Source organism: Pelmatolapia mariae, linkage group LG12, assembly GCF_036321145.2.
Source record: "Pelmatolapia mariae isolate MD_Pm_ZW linkage group LG12, Pm_UMD_F_2, whole genome shotgun sequence".
Classification (NCBI taxonomy): domain Eukaryota; kingdom Metazoa; phylum Chordata; class Actinopteri; order Cichliformes; family Cichlidae; genus Pelmatolapia; species Pelmatolapia mariae.
Genome location: NC_086237.1, coordinates 1,488,999 through 1,505,544, shown reverse-complemented (window position 1 = coordinate 1,505,544; position 16,546 = coordinate 1,488,999). Strand labels below are relative to the sequence as shown.

The window sequence follows — 16,546 nt, the reverse complement described above, 5'->3', positions numbered from 1 at the left end:
CAAATATTGACAGATTCATTTGAGGCAACAAAGTTTGGCCAAAATGGATATTTGCAATATTTGTATAAAAAGAACCTTTAAGACTAAAAAAAGGAAGTAGTATGTCGGTGGTTTCCTGAAGATGTCCTGTTACTACGTGATGCGTTAATTATGTAAATAATTGGCGTTAATGTTACAAAGAAAACTGGAAACCAAAGAGCTGAAATCTAATGTCAAATTCTTAAACATAAGAAAATGAAAAAATAGAAAACGTGTAATAGTTTAAACACACATTTATCCTCTTTTGACTTTTTTCAGTGCTTTTAGTTGTTTTTCTTAACTTGATTATCATCCCCACATTCTTTATTTCTTTGTCCTATTTTGAATGTTACAGATCCGTAAATGATGAAGCTAGTATTTGAGATCACATATGCGGCAACACTTCAAATATACCAACGAAAAAAGTCCAAGTCCGTATTTTTTCCTTGTGCAAACAGACTCGCGCTGCAGAGCTGCTGAGTGACTCTGATGAGCATTTACACGCGAAAGTCTGTGAATATCATCGGTGCATTTCTTATTGTCCTGTGGAAGTTTTCTTTCCTTGAGGAGGGGCACGTGTTATTCTGCCACATTTAGCTGGAGGATGCACTGATATTAAAATATGTCTAACTTGATGACGACTGCAGAAATGACTTTCTGTTCATGTTGTAACGCCAAAATTGCACCAGCTGACTCAGAGCGATTGTTGTCACCTCACTGTTGTCGATAACTTTGAAATATTTTGCATTTTGCATTGTAAGTCCAGCATGCACTGTGTTTAGTTATCCCCCCAGCGTTGTGTTGTGTCGTCTGCAAAAACCTGTTTGTTTGCTACCTTGCTTCACATTTTTGAAGTGTGCTGACGTGTCCTCGAGCAAAAACGCTGACATGTCCAGCAGCTACATGAATCCTATTTGTCCATAATTTAATTATCGGTGCCTTTGTTTACTTTAAATGTCTAACAACCCTCAAGTTTAAGCAGCAGCGAGGTTTGTTCCTTTGAGCGTCACACGCACAAATATTCTGCGCGCTTTAAGTTCTAAAAGATGCTTGCTGATGATGGCCGGGAGACATGATGTGAGCTTATGTTTTTAGTGCAGTTCCGAGTGTTTGTGGCGTCTCTCCTGGCTTCTCTGTGAGGACAGTTGTGGTGATGACGCGTAATTTGAAAGTACAGATGAGCCCACTGGCTCTCTGTGGACACTGATACACTGTGGCACCCAGAAGAAAAATTAACAAATGCCCCCCTTCTTTATTTTTGGTTTGGCGTCCTTACTCAGAAGTGTTGCACATGTTATCTGAGCGCGTTGCACTGCAGATCTGAGCTTTTGGGACACTAAACAGCTGACTGTCCGCTGCAGAACTGGCTCATTTTTGTTTTATTTGTTTTTGCAGAATTCGGGTGCTGCTAGTTTGCATGTTTTTACCTGAAGTGCGCAACAGCTTAATACCTTTTTTGGAATTTTAGGACAGATTGGATATATTTATTGTGCCCTACTTGCACCAGAGAAACTTTTTCTATGTATTTCAGTAGTTTTATAATGTCGTTCTATAATTTTCTAGTTCCAAGCTGCCCACTTATCTGCTTTTTTACTCCTATTTGAAAGCCGCTTGCATTTTTAGAAACCACACAGACGGCTGAAAAAAGCTCAAACATAAAGTATCATGACCGCTTGGAAGTATTTAAACTTTTATCAAAAGTACACGGCGCTCCAAACAGGTTTTTGGGAGCCATTTAGCACCAGCAAAAGCTGTGACTAGTTCTTCCTACAAGCATCTGTTTAGCACTACTAGCTAAATAAGAGACATAGGAGTGTTTTTGTGAATGCATTACACAACAAATGTTAAAATTGTGCAGTATGTGGGCATCACGTGGAAACGCAGGGAAAGATTTCGTCAACGAGGAAAAAAAGAAAGAAGTCTAAATGCGAGTCTGACGCCTCACGGGTCTCGGAACAGGCTATCGGCTGGCTCGCACGTTGTACAAAAGTACCATTGTACCAGGAGAAGGTGCAGTCTATAAAGCGGCTCTTCCTTGGCACAGAGTGTTTCAGTCTGTCCATTAGCTGTATACCCAGTTGTCGGACTGGAGTGGGTTGACTTGGATGAGGCCTGTCTAAATCACTTCAGCACATATCAGCCCAGGAACAATCTCTCCTCTGTCTGATCCTCTTGGCACCACTCCACGCTGATCCTCCCACGGTCTCCCTCTCTTATGATTATTTTATCATTTTAAATTCTTTATGCCGCATTGCCGTGGCACCGGCCCCGCTAGAGCAGAGTGACGCGTTGGCCATACAGTACATTCACACTACAGTTATTTGGACGGCGCTCCGGTGTGGCTCTGTCCCGGTCCCTCGGTTGGATTCTGCTCGTCCATTAGTGCCATCTGTGCCTTCATGCGCCGTCTGTGAGGGCCCCGTTGACGCCAAAACGATTGGCATTTCTCTGGAACAACCAGAGGGACGGTGCCCAGAGCTTTTAGCTGCCAATGATGTGCACTTATTCTGACAAAACCAGAGAGGATGGGGGTGAGTGGAAGCAAGCGGGAGGCCTGGGCAGGAAACAGCTGCACCTACAGTACTGCTGCTTCCGGAGATATTGTTTATCTCTGCAGCGAGAGACGCATGATGCAGAGGCTGTTACATGACGTGCATGTTAGACATTTAGCTGGTGCTTTACTGAGCACGATGATCAGCTGCGTGCTTGAACAGGTACAGGTACAGATTAGCGCCTGCTTACCAACAAGCTCGTCCTCATCATCAGGTGGTTAAACCTAATTTAACCGAGCACAGACCTCAAATGTTTGCTGACATGTATTTGTGCATTAAAATTACACCTTTTCTGCAGGAAACTGAAAGGTTGCCTTGCCTGCAGAGTAGTTTTTTAGCTTTATTTGCAAGTAAACGGATCACACATGCAAGAAGTTAGAAGTGAAAGAATGGCTGTTCCTCTTTTTTCTCACAGACTTCTTGGAGATTTTGATGTAGTTTTGTTCATAGTTTTTATGCCAAGTCGGGTAAAAAAGGAGCTACGAAAATCCGAGATTATCCCACCAGCATAGACCCAGTAGTAGATACATCTGTCTGCTAAATATCAGGCTTCAAGGTGTTCATTTGATGTGTGTGCGGAAAAAATTAGGCTTGAAAGTTGTGATAACCGAAGGGGAGGATACACGTCCTTGCCGTTGAAGTAATCTATAATACAAAATGAACACGTGGACTGTGAGAGACAGTAGAAGCAGTAGCGTGGGATGTGCATGAGAGTGGAGATAATGATCGTGTACGAGGCATGAAAACAAAACCAAAGAAGTGAAGAAAAACTAAGAGGGCGAGCACACAGCAGCCAGGCGGGAGAGCAGGAGTGCGAGAGAAAGATGCAAGTGTGCCAGCAACAGTTGTATTGTCTGGAAACACTGGGCGAGGAAGGGGCTGGGGTCTTCACAGCGTAAACGCATCTGTTTTATCGCCTCCGGGTCGCGGCAGAGGGCGGAAAACAGAGGAAAATAAAGGCTAGTGTGTAACTAAGACGTGCAAAAGCTCGACTGCTGTGAGTTTGATGCACAGAGAAGAAACATTAAAAAAATAATCTACAACCTAAATTCTTGTTAATATTAAATGAATCAGTTCTTAACTATAATAGCTCTCAGATTTCTGTAGAGCTGATCTGTAGATCTGATCTTTTGACTTTGGAGCTGACTTGCTGTAATGGTTAGAAAACGAACTCGATCTGCTGCAAGATCCTCCCGATCTGATCAACACAGTTCAAGTTCAAGTTCAAGTTGGCTTTATTGTCACTTCAACCATATACAGTTAGTACACAGTGAAACGAAACAACGTTCCTCCAGGACCAAGGTGCTACATGCAGCATAAATTTACAACATAAGTTAACAGAAAACACTAAACTAGCTAACTAAGAGGCCTAGTTAGCTGGCTAGCAAAGACAAGACAGACTGACCTAACATAAATTACAACATAAATTAACAAAAACTAACTATCTAACTATCTAAGGAAGACTAGGAAGTAAAGAAGTTAGTGCAAAAAATCCAGTAATAATATTGTGCAAAAGAGCATTTACAGGTTGGTGTATACGATAGTCTGGTGGTGTAGGTCAGTGTGTTTGCGCTTGTGTTGATTAGTCAGTCCAGTCTCAATGCTTTGAGGTAGTTGAGTTAAGCTGAGTGATAATGTTTGTGTGTGTGTGTGTGTGTGTGTGTGTGTGTGTGTGTGTGTGTGTGTGTGTGTTTTCAAAGTTGCAGCAGAAACGTAAAAAAAAAAGCAGACCACATAACTCGACCTTTTTCTTTTCTGCCTTCAGATTTTCTTTTCCGCTGAAATATTCTCCTGTCTGCAAGAAATGGGAGCCAGCAATGCTCTGACAGTCTGCAGACCATATGCTGCTGCCTGTTAGCGTAACTTTTTTACTGCAAGCTGTCACTCACTCCCTCTCTGCTCCCAGGGTCAGTCAAGTAGCCATCAGAGCCCGATTTCCCATCATCCACCGCTTTATTCACAGAGAAGCAAAGCGGCGTCGCAGTTCGAAAACCCTGAAATGTGAATATAGTGTAGAGAATTCAACTTTATCATCATGCAATTTCAACTGCAAATCCTAGTTACTGGATTATTAAAGATGTCTGAATGTATATATTAGTACTACACAGACCTGGATATTTATATTTAATTCCAGCACAGTTGCTGTGGTGCACCCGCGTTTTCGTTGTATTCTGTTCTATTCATTCTATTCTATTCTAATGTATTAGGGGCTTGGACATTGACTCTCTGGAGGTGTCTTGCATTAGAACAGCAGTGGATATTTCAGGTTGGGATCATTGCCATGTTTCTGGAGACAACATCTTAGGAGCTTTTTTATTGTCTTGCTGAGGGAGGCTGCAGCCATTGGGGAGTGCCCCAGGTTTCTCAGCAGAGCTCTGTATAATCAGTGTGATGATGAATGTAATTAACAGAAGGTGTCAGTGATATTTAAACAATTGCCAATTAGTGTATTTAAAGATTCACAGAATATGTTCTGAGTTATTTGGAGATTCTGGGCGGAGCCTTTCTGTGTGGCGATTGCATGTTCTCCTGTGTTTGTGTGGGTTTTTTCCGGGTACTCCGGCTTCCTCCCACAGTCCAAAGGTATGCAGTTAGTGGGGTTAGGTTAATTGGTAGTACTAAATTGCCCATATGTGTGAATGTGAACCTGTTCAGGGTGTACCCTGCCTCATGCCCTATGGTAGCTGGGATAAGCTCCGGCACCCCCACGACCCTCATAAGGACAACTGGAAGAGAATGAATGGATGGAACAGATATCACAGCAGACGTGATGCAGTCTACAGTCTCTTTGGGACTAAAGTTAACATATCGAGGGATGTGCAGTTTCTGCACTTTTGGTTTGCAATAGTTTTTTTTCTGGTGTGAATTAGACTCCTTGGACTTTGTGCTAGCATTTTCTCCTTTCTACCCACTGATTCCTTGTTGAAAATGTATTTCAGTAAGTGTTTTCAATGCAAAACCTTGGTACACACAAATATTGATCCATTAAAGTAAATTGCAGCATATGCAGGACTTCTAGCCTCAGCTAATTTTCAGACCTGACATGGTTAGGTTTTTAAAACACAGTATTGTTAGACAAAGATATGGAACCAGCAGTATAGGAAAGTCAAACTGAAACAAAGTATAAGGCACAAACAGTGACTTTGATATTTTATTGATGTGTGTCTCAAATTTTCGCTGAGGGTCCCAAATATGACCGGTTCATCAAGAATTTGTACACCACTTTTCACGTTGAGGAATTTGACTAATTAACAGAACTCTACCCTCAACCATATCCGACACTTGTGGGATATATTCAGAGTTTAACACCCAGCATCAATGTTGGATCTTTTACTGAAAGGAAGCAAATTCCAGCGGCCAGCTTAGTCCAGAAAACGGATGTTGTTACAGGAGCACACAATCCAGTCTGTGCTTTATCTGTCTGCATACTTTTGACCATGCAGTGTGCACGTTTTCGGTAGTGACACAGAAGCTTAATGAGTATCAAAGTGCGTGTAGTATTGTGGCTCGCTGCACTATAGTGTTTGCATATACGCACAGCTCTTAAGGCCGTTAAGTAAGAACGGAAACTCTTTCCTGTTTTGGAACTTTCCTCCTGAAAGTCTTACTTTTTTGCCAGCTTCTTCCGAGCTATCTGCTAAACTTCACAGCAGTACTGAAGGGAGTTACTGTTTTTTCCTCCAATGTACCTTATGTGCTTGTGTAATCTTTATTCATCTCTTTACAATCAGTAGAAATGCCCGAGTTGTCAGCGAGCATCATGTATTTGGCCGAGTCTCAGGTGGCTCTGATTTCCCAGCAGGCCAGATGGCAGTGCTGTGTGGGCAGTGTATATGTGTGTGTGTGTCTTTGAGCATGTGTGTGTGTGGACGAGGGGCTGTGAGAAGAGGGCCAGCAGCCTCATGAAGGGAGGATTGCTCACACTCTGGCTCTGTCCTCTGTCCCCGTGCAGCTGTGCTTCTCCGTCCAACTTGAACTTTTAATTTGTTCAATATGTGGCAGAGGACACCGAGTAAAACAGAACACATGTCTGGTGGCTGAGGCTCGACAGGCAGGGACTCGAAGGGGAGGATGACACCGCGTGGAGTTGTTTTTTAACATGTCGAAGTCTGCTGCTTCCGGGAGATCGTGGATTTCATAAGGGAATAGTTCACACCTTTTTTTTAATCAAGTGTTTGCTTTCTTGTACTTGGGTTTGAACCAACGCTGCACAAATACACAAGGTGGCTGCGTGTTCTTAAAAGTCTCAAACATTTACTAATAAAAAACTTAAAAAGTATTAAATCAACTTAAGTTCACGTCAAGTGGATATGTTTTCAAGTTTGTAGGAACGTCACTGTGTGAATTTCCAGCACACGGTGGTGTTAGTTAAAGTTTATACGGACTCTTCTGGTCTGTTTGTCTAATGGTAACAGCGGGATGCTTAATTCAAGTAGCTTAAACATCTTAAAAATACAAAAATCTCATCCTGCAGGTCTCTGAGACAAATTATATTTGCTCCTGCTTTAGACGCACTGATACAGTCTGATTCTGCATTATTGACTCAGTTAATTTTTCCTTTTTTTTATAACAAATAAATTGGAATTGTTATAAAACACAACAGATTAAGTTGCACCTTTATTTCTCTTCAGATCTCTGCTGTCAGTGTGATTTTAAAAGTGGATCAGTTGAATGTTTACATTTTCTGTTGGGCTCACAGAAGTCTTAAACAAGGTTTAAGAAAAGAGCTTAAATTAAGTTAAATCAAGTTAATCCATAATGTAACTCAGCAAACAACAACATGGTCACATGGTATCGGATTTGTCTGTTTTTGGTGTTTTGTTTATGAAAACTCAGCAGATTACTAAAACTAAGCAGCTTATAGCTTAGTTCAGAAACCCTAAAGAATTGATTCCTTAATTTTTTTGAACATGGAAAGAAACTTTGCATTCATCTTTCATAAAATTCTGTCCCTGAAGAACCTTCGTATTTATTAGTTAACAGGATACCCGGTGAATCCTCATCTGTTGGATGGTAGCATATATCCATCCCTGTATAGCATCTACTTAAAGCCAAAGTGTGAAGTGTAGCAGTCTCATGAAAGAGGAAAAAATCACTGGTGTCTAATCCTTACTTCATATTATCTCATTCAAAACATATTGATATAAAGATGAGCTGTGAATCAATCAGGAAAGTTATCAGTGTTTGTTATCGATATCTCTGACCCAGAGAGGGAACATGGACTCGGGACTAGATTGGTCATGACAGGAATATTAAAATAGTCATTAAATTAGTCTTAAAATGCTTATTTATCCTTGATCTCACCAGCACCGGCTAGTGTGTAATGCACTGGCAATGCAAAGGCAGTAAGGCCCTTTAATACGGGGGGGAAGAGCAGTTCAGATGTGGTGCACTGATATTAGTTTCCTGCACAAACAGAAGAAACATGAAAAATATGAAATGAAGTCCTGAGCAAACTCTGCCAGCTAAAGCTAAAATGTCATAAGTCTCTCACCAATATGTAATTTAATTTGAGAGAATGATCTTCACACAATAGTGAAATAGCTCAGAGAGGATATCAAGTAGTATTTTGGCTTTTACACTGAACCTCTGGGGACTCCTGTGGTTTCTGGAGGAAGGATGTTTACCTCGTCTGGGTTGAGGCCTCGGTGTGACGGACTAGATGTACTTGTGCATCACAGAGACGTGCAGTTGATTTGTGGTGTGGTATCTGCTGAGGTGAGGAAAACAGCCTGCTGTGTTTGTTGCCATTTGAAAGTGATGTGATGGAGGTGAGTGTGTCAAAGTAACAGAAAGCCCAAATACAGAGTTTCCCATCGCATTTAGAAGTGTAGTTTTATTTTTCATCTCTCTGAGGCAGCGGCACGACTGCTGGACAGTCTCCTCACTTTTATTTTGATAGTTTAGTTCCTGATGACCACCTCTGGTACTTAACATTTAACAAACACACTGGTAAATTTGCTGTCGTTGCGGTATTCAGACTCATGTAGCCGTCTCTAATCTCTCGTCTCTCGGCCGGACAGACTTTAACTCCATCATCTTGAACTGCAGAGCAGTAAAGAAACTTTTATCACCACCTCCGGTCCAAGATGGTGGAGGTGGTGTCCGAAAACAGGATCAGGAAGTTACTGATCTGAGGAAGCTGATTGTTGCTTTGTTATTTATTGTTACAAAGGATTTATGATATTATCTAAAAATGTATTTAAAAATTTTGGGTGCACATGCTACTGCTTCATATACAGCGAACATGTTTCATTGGGACAAGTCTCTTATTTAGTGGTTTAAATTTTGCAGACGATCGATGGATACAGTATTTTATAAGTGTTAGAAACATTTGTCGCAGTTGTGTTGGACGTATGATCTTTCTCATTGTTAGGGTTACTACTCGCACTTAAGATGCCCGAATGTGCATCACGAAAAACCGCGGCCTGACGTCGTGCCACACGTGGTCACTGTAAGAGAAATGCAACATGCATAACTGTACGCGAGTACTTTGCAGTATGAATTTGCTGCTCAGCTTATTAACATTTTGTCTCAACCAGAGACGAGTGTTGGAATAATGAGTGATGAGTGTTGCTGTTGGATTAAGTAAGCCCTAGATTAACTAAGCTACTGTATACGCTGCAAAGCCCTAATGTGGAAAAAAAGTCTCTGTTCTGGTAATAAAATCTTTCAAAGCCTGTAGCTTATCACTGCAAAATAAGCATCTTGCAACTGGATTACAACTCTCATGCTTGCAAGTGTTTTCACACTACAGTCCAGATGGGAGATTCGTTCTGTAACCTAAATGGATTCTTCTTTTCGTGCATCTTCTTTTTTTTGGTTTCTGATATTGTAAATGTGACAAACTATACAATCAATTAATACACCAAGCCAATACAAACATTTGGAAAGCAGCTAATTCTCCATCAGCTGTGTTTATTTCCAGCAATCTCCCAAAAACGCCGATGGAAAAACATTTCAAACTTGTTCTGACAAACCCAAGTTTTTCTTTAGCTTATAAATCATTGATGGTTTACAAGTTATTTGTTTAATTAGTGCAAGAAAGTCTGGAATGCATGCTCAGGTTTGTGTTATTCCAGCCAACAGAAGGAACCACAAAGTTGTCAAGGTGTAAGTCCACCCTTGTTGCGCGTGTCCTAAAACCCTGCACATTCAGTGCCTAATGCGTAGGAAAGTATTCGGCAGTGAACGGAAAATAATATTTTCCGCTTCTTTAGTGAAATGAAAGCCGGGTCCGCAGCTGTGCCGGCTTACTAAAAGCATTTCATGCACAAACATTTCAAACGCTTCAGATTCCAGGTTCATCTGTGTCCATGTCAATAGCAGACACAGTTCACTCTAAATAAGTTCGCGAGGACCTGAGTGATTGTGTGCAGATATTGCTTTTAAATAGAAAGTTGACTCTGGAAACAGTTGCAGTGTACACACACACACACACACACACACACACACACGTTATGAAAGCCGGTTTGCTAAAGCCAAAGCTTTCTGAGGTTATGTGACATTTCTTGAAGAGTTTACACAACCTTACAGACTTTGTTGACTCAAGTCATCCCCTCTCCAAGTTGATATCAGTAGTCAATGCATATATACATGCAAACATACAATATTAATTCCAACTGCCCCAAACTGGCATGGACCATTAATTATAAATGTATTTAATAAAAAAAATAAATAATAGCAGATGAGACACATGAAAGGATTCTTCTTCCAGATGCTGAAAGGTCACTAATGCTTGCAGCCGTGATTTTACAGCATACCTTAAGAACAAGATTAAAGTGTCAAACCAGCAAATGCAGTGAATGAAAACACTGAAATAATAAAAAAGTAGACAGGGACACCTTAAATATTTCAGTTTCATATTACTGATGTAAAACAGGAGTGCTGTGAAGTTTAAACCTCACGCAGACATGTGGCAGCCAATCTGTGGTTCGAATTTGTTGTGAAAATGCACGACTCGAGTACAAAAAAGAAGGAAAAGTACTGCTCCTTATATTCCCTGTTAGTTTTAGTGAAGCTTTGCCGGTTATCATTTGCAGGTTCGTTTAATAGCAAGAAAAAAAAATATCGCAGAGTTTAGTCGCCACTAACAGTTTGCAGAATCTCACAACCTCGTGCAGCAGAGATCTTCAAAGAGTTGTGGGGGACTCGAGCTGCTCAGGGTGTGAACGCTGCGAGAGATGAGAGTCAAAATCACACATACAAACACACGCACACCAATTCACTTCTGGAGCTGTGCCTCAAGTAACGAGCCGACAGTCCAAGTGACAAACATGTTGTCTGAGGACTGGACGAATGTGGACCTCTGCGGCTCCTCCCCGCACGCCGCGAGGGCCTTCTAACACGGCTGCGGCGTAGGTGGCGACAGCCCCGATCAGATTATTATTCCTTCCACTTTGGAAGTTTTTGTCCTCGTGCTGAGAGTCTTGCAGAACAAAACTGTGAGTAAATGGTGCGTAAATCCTTGGATTTTTATGGTGTTTTACCTCTATGGTATGTTGAGGTCTTTTTTTTTTTAGCAGTTTTTAATGTTTCACCTCGTGTTATCACGTCTTAGATCCAAAGAAGAATTTTGTTGTTTAAAAGAATCTAAAAATTATCACAACCTTAAAGCATTTATTTTGTTTATTTAATATATTTATTAATTTATTGCAAGCTGTTTCCATTTGTTTCAATTGAAAGCCAGCGGGGTGTCTGTAATGAACCTTCTTAATCACAGTCTTCATTTGGATTTGATGACCCTCTCTGACCCACTCCCCCCTCCTCTCATCTCCGCACCTCTCCACCTCCCCGTCTGACTAATCCGACCGTCCATCCGCGGTCACGCTGCCGTCCGTCTGATGAGACTTCACCGACGTTCCGTGCTGACATATTCAGACTATTGTTCTGCCGCTGCGGGTGGCACAGGTGGGCCTCCGTCTCTCCAACATGGCCCAGTTACAATGCAGCGCTCCCTGCCAAGTCAGGCCCCGTTCATCCGGGAACAGGGGAACTGGAATGGGTTTGACCGTATTGTGCTGCACCTGCTTCGCCCTCGCACCATATCCCCCTGCTTCGCCTGCCATTCTGCCACTGCAGAGAACGCTTCTTCCCTCGCAAGCCCCCGCGACGTAAAACCCGTAAAATCCACTGAACTTAGCCGCTCTGATGGCCGCGGCCAAAACAGCATCTGATGTGCCTTATTTGTTGACTGTGTGAGATTAGTTGCAGAGGGTACACGTCGAGGGGCTTATCATGCAGAGATGGAGCAAAGCCCCCACCCCTCCACCAAACACCCACCAGCCTTGCCAAATAATGAGAAATGGAAGAATCTCCAGCTTGTCTAAAGCCCTTGTCACAGTCGGTCCGTGCACACTTCTGCTCCCGAGCCAGACTGTAGAGCAGATACTGTAAGAGCTCCGGGACCAGAGGAGCTGGCTGCTGAGCTTCACATTCAGCAGGCAGCTCGGGAGCCAAAGTCCTGGTCATTTTTGTCCGCCGTGCCTCAATAGGAAGCATCCACCTGGACGGCGTTAGGCCTGCATGTGAAAGAATGTGCTTTTGTTTTCACAGAAGGAGAAAGAAGCAGCTGTAGTGCTCAAACATGTGCACGTGTCACCGTCTCTTTGCAAATGCAGCGCAGGAAATGAATCGGGGCCTTTCAGATGAAATCTTCAAAGCGTTTCAGCTGCCTCTGTGTTGAAAAGCAGAAATAAAATGTTCATCTACTCTTTGCTGCTGTGAGTCAGTGAGCTGCTCTTCCTGCAGAGCAATGCAGCCGTGCAGAAATCCTGATTTTATAAACCCTGCCAGATGTCGTAGCCGCAGTACCTGTTCATGAGTTTTGCAGGACTTGCATAAAAGCAGGCTGTTTTTTTTCTTCTTCTTTAAGCTCATAAATCCCATAAAGGTTTGATTTAGGGGTTATTTTCCAGAAAAAATCCAAAGTATAGAACTCAATCGATCATGTTAACGATGGGATTACAGAAGCATTTCACACAGGCAGTTCAGGAGCGGCCTCGACCTCCGAAAGTTAAGGGTCCAAACTGTACTGTTGTTATTGTTGAATGTGTGAATTGACCATTCGCCAAACCTAAACGCCAAAAACTCCATGCAGAAGATCAGGAGATGTTTACATGTGCTGGATTTTCCTGTTTACTCTCCTCTTGTGCAGTTGGTCTGTGGCCTGTGACCTCTTGGTCTGTGTTTGAACCAGATCTCTCGCCTCCCAGAGCTTTGCGTAATAAGAATCAGTGAAATTACAGAACAACCCAGTAAAAAAATAGGGGGGGGGGGGCTACTTAAACCTCCCCAAATAACTGTTGGTTTATGAAGAGTGTGGACACAGTCTGTGTTGTCTATCTACTGGTGAGACTTTTCACTTCTCCTAATAATTTACAATGAGTGAAAGACAAATTCCACAGCTAGCATCAGTGAATGAAGTGTAGCTGAGCACCTGAATGATGCTGGAGTCAGGCTAAAGGAAACTGAGAGAGAGAGAGGAGGCTCATGCAGGCAGAGATGTGAGGATGGAGGCTGACGGGCTGCTGGGGATTCGCTGTGCGAGAGCTCCCTCTTGGTGCCAGTCAGCCTACTGTTAGTGAGCAGGCGCTGCCGCACAGAGAGGCTCAGGCAAAGCTACAAACACACACACACACACACACACACACACACAAGATAAAACAATGCACAGGGACGACTGAGATCTCTTTTATTTTGAGGGGCGAGCTTACTTTTTTTTTTTTTTTAAAGCACTGCTGCAGGGTCACCAGTTGATTCTTCGTTTGATTGAAGCTGAGACAAAGATTTCAGCTCAGTGTAGATTTGTTTCATTTATTTATTCTGAATATCCATCCCGGTGTGTTTACACACGCTTTGTGTGTGTTCTCTGTGTGCTGTGTTTATGAAAATCTTCTTTAGTTTGTTTTTTGATTTTTGATTTTTTTTCTTTTGTGCGTGGGAAGGGGATCGTTTTGTGAGCAATATCGCAATATTTATTGATTTATTTTGCTGTCTGAATTATACTTTTCTTTTTTTTACCAATTTAAAGAATATATAATATGTATAGAAAATATCACCCACAGGAATACATGTTTTCAAATTATGCAAATTCAAAATCAAATGCAAATCATTTTATTTAATATTAAGACATTTTTTAAAAATGTGTCATTTGCTTGAAAAACTGCAGTAAAATGCTAAGTGGAAGTTTATTACTCAAGTTTTAATCCTCTCGGTGTGTGTGTGTCATTTTCAGGGCCGGTGTGTTAATTTCAGCCGTGTGCAGCATCAGTAAAACAGAAGAAGAAGAAGAACTACTGTGTGAAAACCAGCATGTGCTGGTTGCTGTGGACAAGAGAAGAATTTCAGGTTGTTCTCAAAGACGTGTAGCCCTGCAGCTAAAACCACTATCTGTTCGCTCTGCTTCACTTTGCGCACAAAGTTTCCCCCTCTGGTTCTTTTCCTCTCTGCAGTTTTAAAAATCACACAAGGGGAGAACGATAGTGCTCTAATTTTCATTTATTAACTTATTTACTAGATTTTCCTCAAACCAAATCTTTTTATTTAATAAAAAAGGCCAAAGCAGGAATGCAGCATGCCCCAGAACTTAGCACTCAGACACGGTTAGCTTTTCATGCGCACCAAAGGCTTAACATATTCTGACCATATTGCAGCTTCTGTGAAAAACCTCATTTCGTGGACACAGACGGAAGCTATCTTTAAAAAAAAAAGAAAAAAACATGGAGAAAGGGGCTGTTTGCCTTTGGCGTGGAAGTCGGAATAATCCCAGCGGGCCTCGCAAGTGCAGAAGTCCACTGCCTTTTGGCAATGTCTCATCACGACTCCTCTCCAACTTCGGCAGTGCTGGATGCCTGGCGGCTGCCCTTTGACTGGCTTATCTTGTCATTTTAACACTGAGAAGTGCACACGCATGACAAATTGTAGACAGGATGCCCCAAGGTATTGGAAGGCACCAAGACTTTGCCCTTTAGTTTTTTGGTTTTTTTTAATACACCTTCCTTTCATTATGCACTCGGGACAAGGAAATTAATAGAGCGTTATTCGACCGCAGGACAGCCTCCTGACCGGAGTGATCTCCAGCTAGGTTTGAGGGATTGATGCCTTTAAGACCTTGACATGGCGCTTGGTGTTTTTTGCCCCTGTTTTCAGTTCAGTCTGCTCCCTGCTCAGTAAGGCGTAGCACATCACAAACCATAAACAGGCCTATCAGTTAAGAGTTTTAAGATATAGATGCGGCTGCCTCGACGCTGCCCGACTCTCCGTCTCAATTCTCCGAGGGCTCCCGAGCTGCGTCGCAACTCGCTAGTTCGCTCAGCAGCGGAGTATCAAAGTTTAATTAAAATAATTAAAGGCAACAGCAAGCAGCAGCCTGTGAAGACCTGGCTGTCTGTTTTTTATGCCTTTTGACATTGAATGACCTATTACCACGTTATTCACAGGAAAAAAGAGGACACGGTGCCACGGTGACGGTGCACCGCGTCCAAAACGTAAACCCAAAGCAGCGGATGCGATGGACGGATAAGTATTGTTCATTTCCAGAAATTATTTCGTCCCCCTCCCCTTCCTCCGCCCCAACCCAAAAAGCAAGGGATATGTACTTAAATATATTGTGGATTTCTCAAGCGCGCTGTCACGACGCCAATCCCAAATGATGTTAGTGTGAGCGGAAACACTGTGGGGGAGGAAAGGGGGCAGCAGCTGAAGAAAAAGGCTCGAATGATCCAGTCACTTTGGATACCGTACTTCAGACGCAAAATGGATATTCGAGTCGAAACCTGACAAAGCGTGCCGGCTTTGACGGGAAGCGGTATAGACAATGACCAGTGGCTGGGTCAGTGGGATGTCTCTGTGCAAGCAGGGAAGCTTATCAAATGACACTAAAAATAAGTTCAACAACCATCAAGTTTGAGGGGGAACGGGCGAGCGTCTCGCATTCGGTGGGCACGAGGGCGCGCGAGACGGGCGGCGAGCAGCACGCCGTACTAATTATTCCTTTGTTTCCTCTCCGTCCCGATCGGAGGGACATAAATAATTCCGAATCGAATCCTCGGGGTGCGCTGGTATTTATGTTCGACTTAAACGCTTTTAGCCTCTTGCATAATTTTGCAGGTTGACATTTAATAGGCTCATCAGCTCTGGACTTACAGGGGACGAAGAAATTTTAGCACTTAGATCTTGTCTTCTTTATGTAGGAACCGAGAGCACGGGAATATTATTAACCCAAACTAATGAGATATTTACATAGCAGTCACAACACAACTCATCCTGCTTACAGCATGTCACAAGTCACCGCTGCGTCCCCTCCCCACACCACACACGCCGTTGTTGTACATTTAAAGGTAACAAATCAAATTTGCTTGTACCTCTCTGTAAATTAATGCTTTTTTTTATAAATGCAAGTATTTTTGTACTTTTTTAAAACATCTTTACAACAACTTTAAACTTCACATTTTGATTTTTGTCCACTTTTAACAAATTCCGGCTTCAGTTCGATATGCATGCACAACTTTCCATATCAGCTCATTTCATGTGCACAATTGTAAATTATCATTTTAATATCTTCAAGTCTTTTTTTTATATTCACGTAGAACCTTAAAGACCGAGTTGGACTCACATTCGTGTGAGCCGCTGCATCTTCTTTTGTTTTTAAAGCTTTTCTGAGTTTTACACTGTTTTTATTTTTAATCTGACGATTTTTTCTGTCACTGTTGTACACTGCAGTCTGTTGTGTCAAATATACATTCAACAAAAAAGTGAGTGGTGTTTTTGTGTGCGTGTGTTTTTTTTCTTCCTCTTTCTCTCTTTTTAACACATGTGTGCTGGTAGGGGTGGTCATGCTAAAGGCTATCTTTAATTGGGCCCTTACAGATTTATAGGGCCCGACAGGGAACATGATTATACAGAGTGTGTGTGGACAGAGGAGTGGACAGTGTGCAGCCTCTCCCCCTGTGAAGTCAGTCACCGGAGGCACCACA

At 42.3% G+C, this 16,546-nt stretch overlaps 1 protein-coding gene across 1 annotated transcript in view; it reads left to right on the top strand.

Moving 5' to 3' along the window:
- Positions 1-16,328, top strand: part of antxr2a (ANTXR cell adhesion molecule 2a) — an 82,771-nt gene extending 66,443 nt beyond the window's left edge. Inside the window, exon 17 of the mRNA XM_063490268.1 lies at positions 13,807-16,328. Coding sequence (XP_063346338.1) covers positions 13,807-13,845 — 39 coding nt within the window. The 3' untranslated portion in view covers positions 13,846-16,328. The remainder of the gene's footprint in view (positions 1-13,806) is intronic.
- Positions 16,329-16,546: the final 218 nt, after the last annotated feature.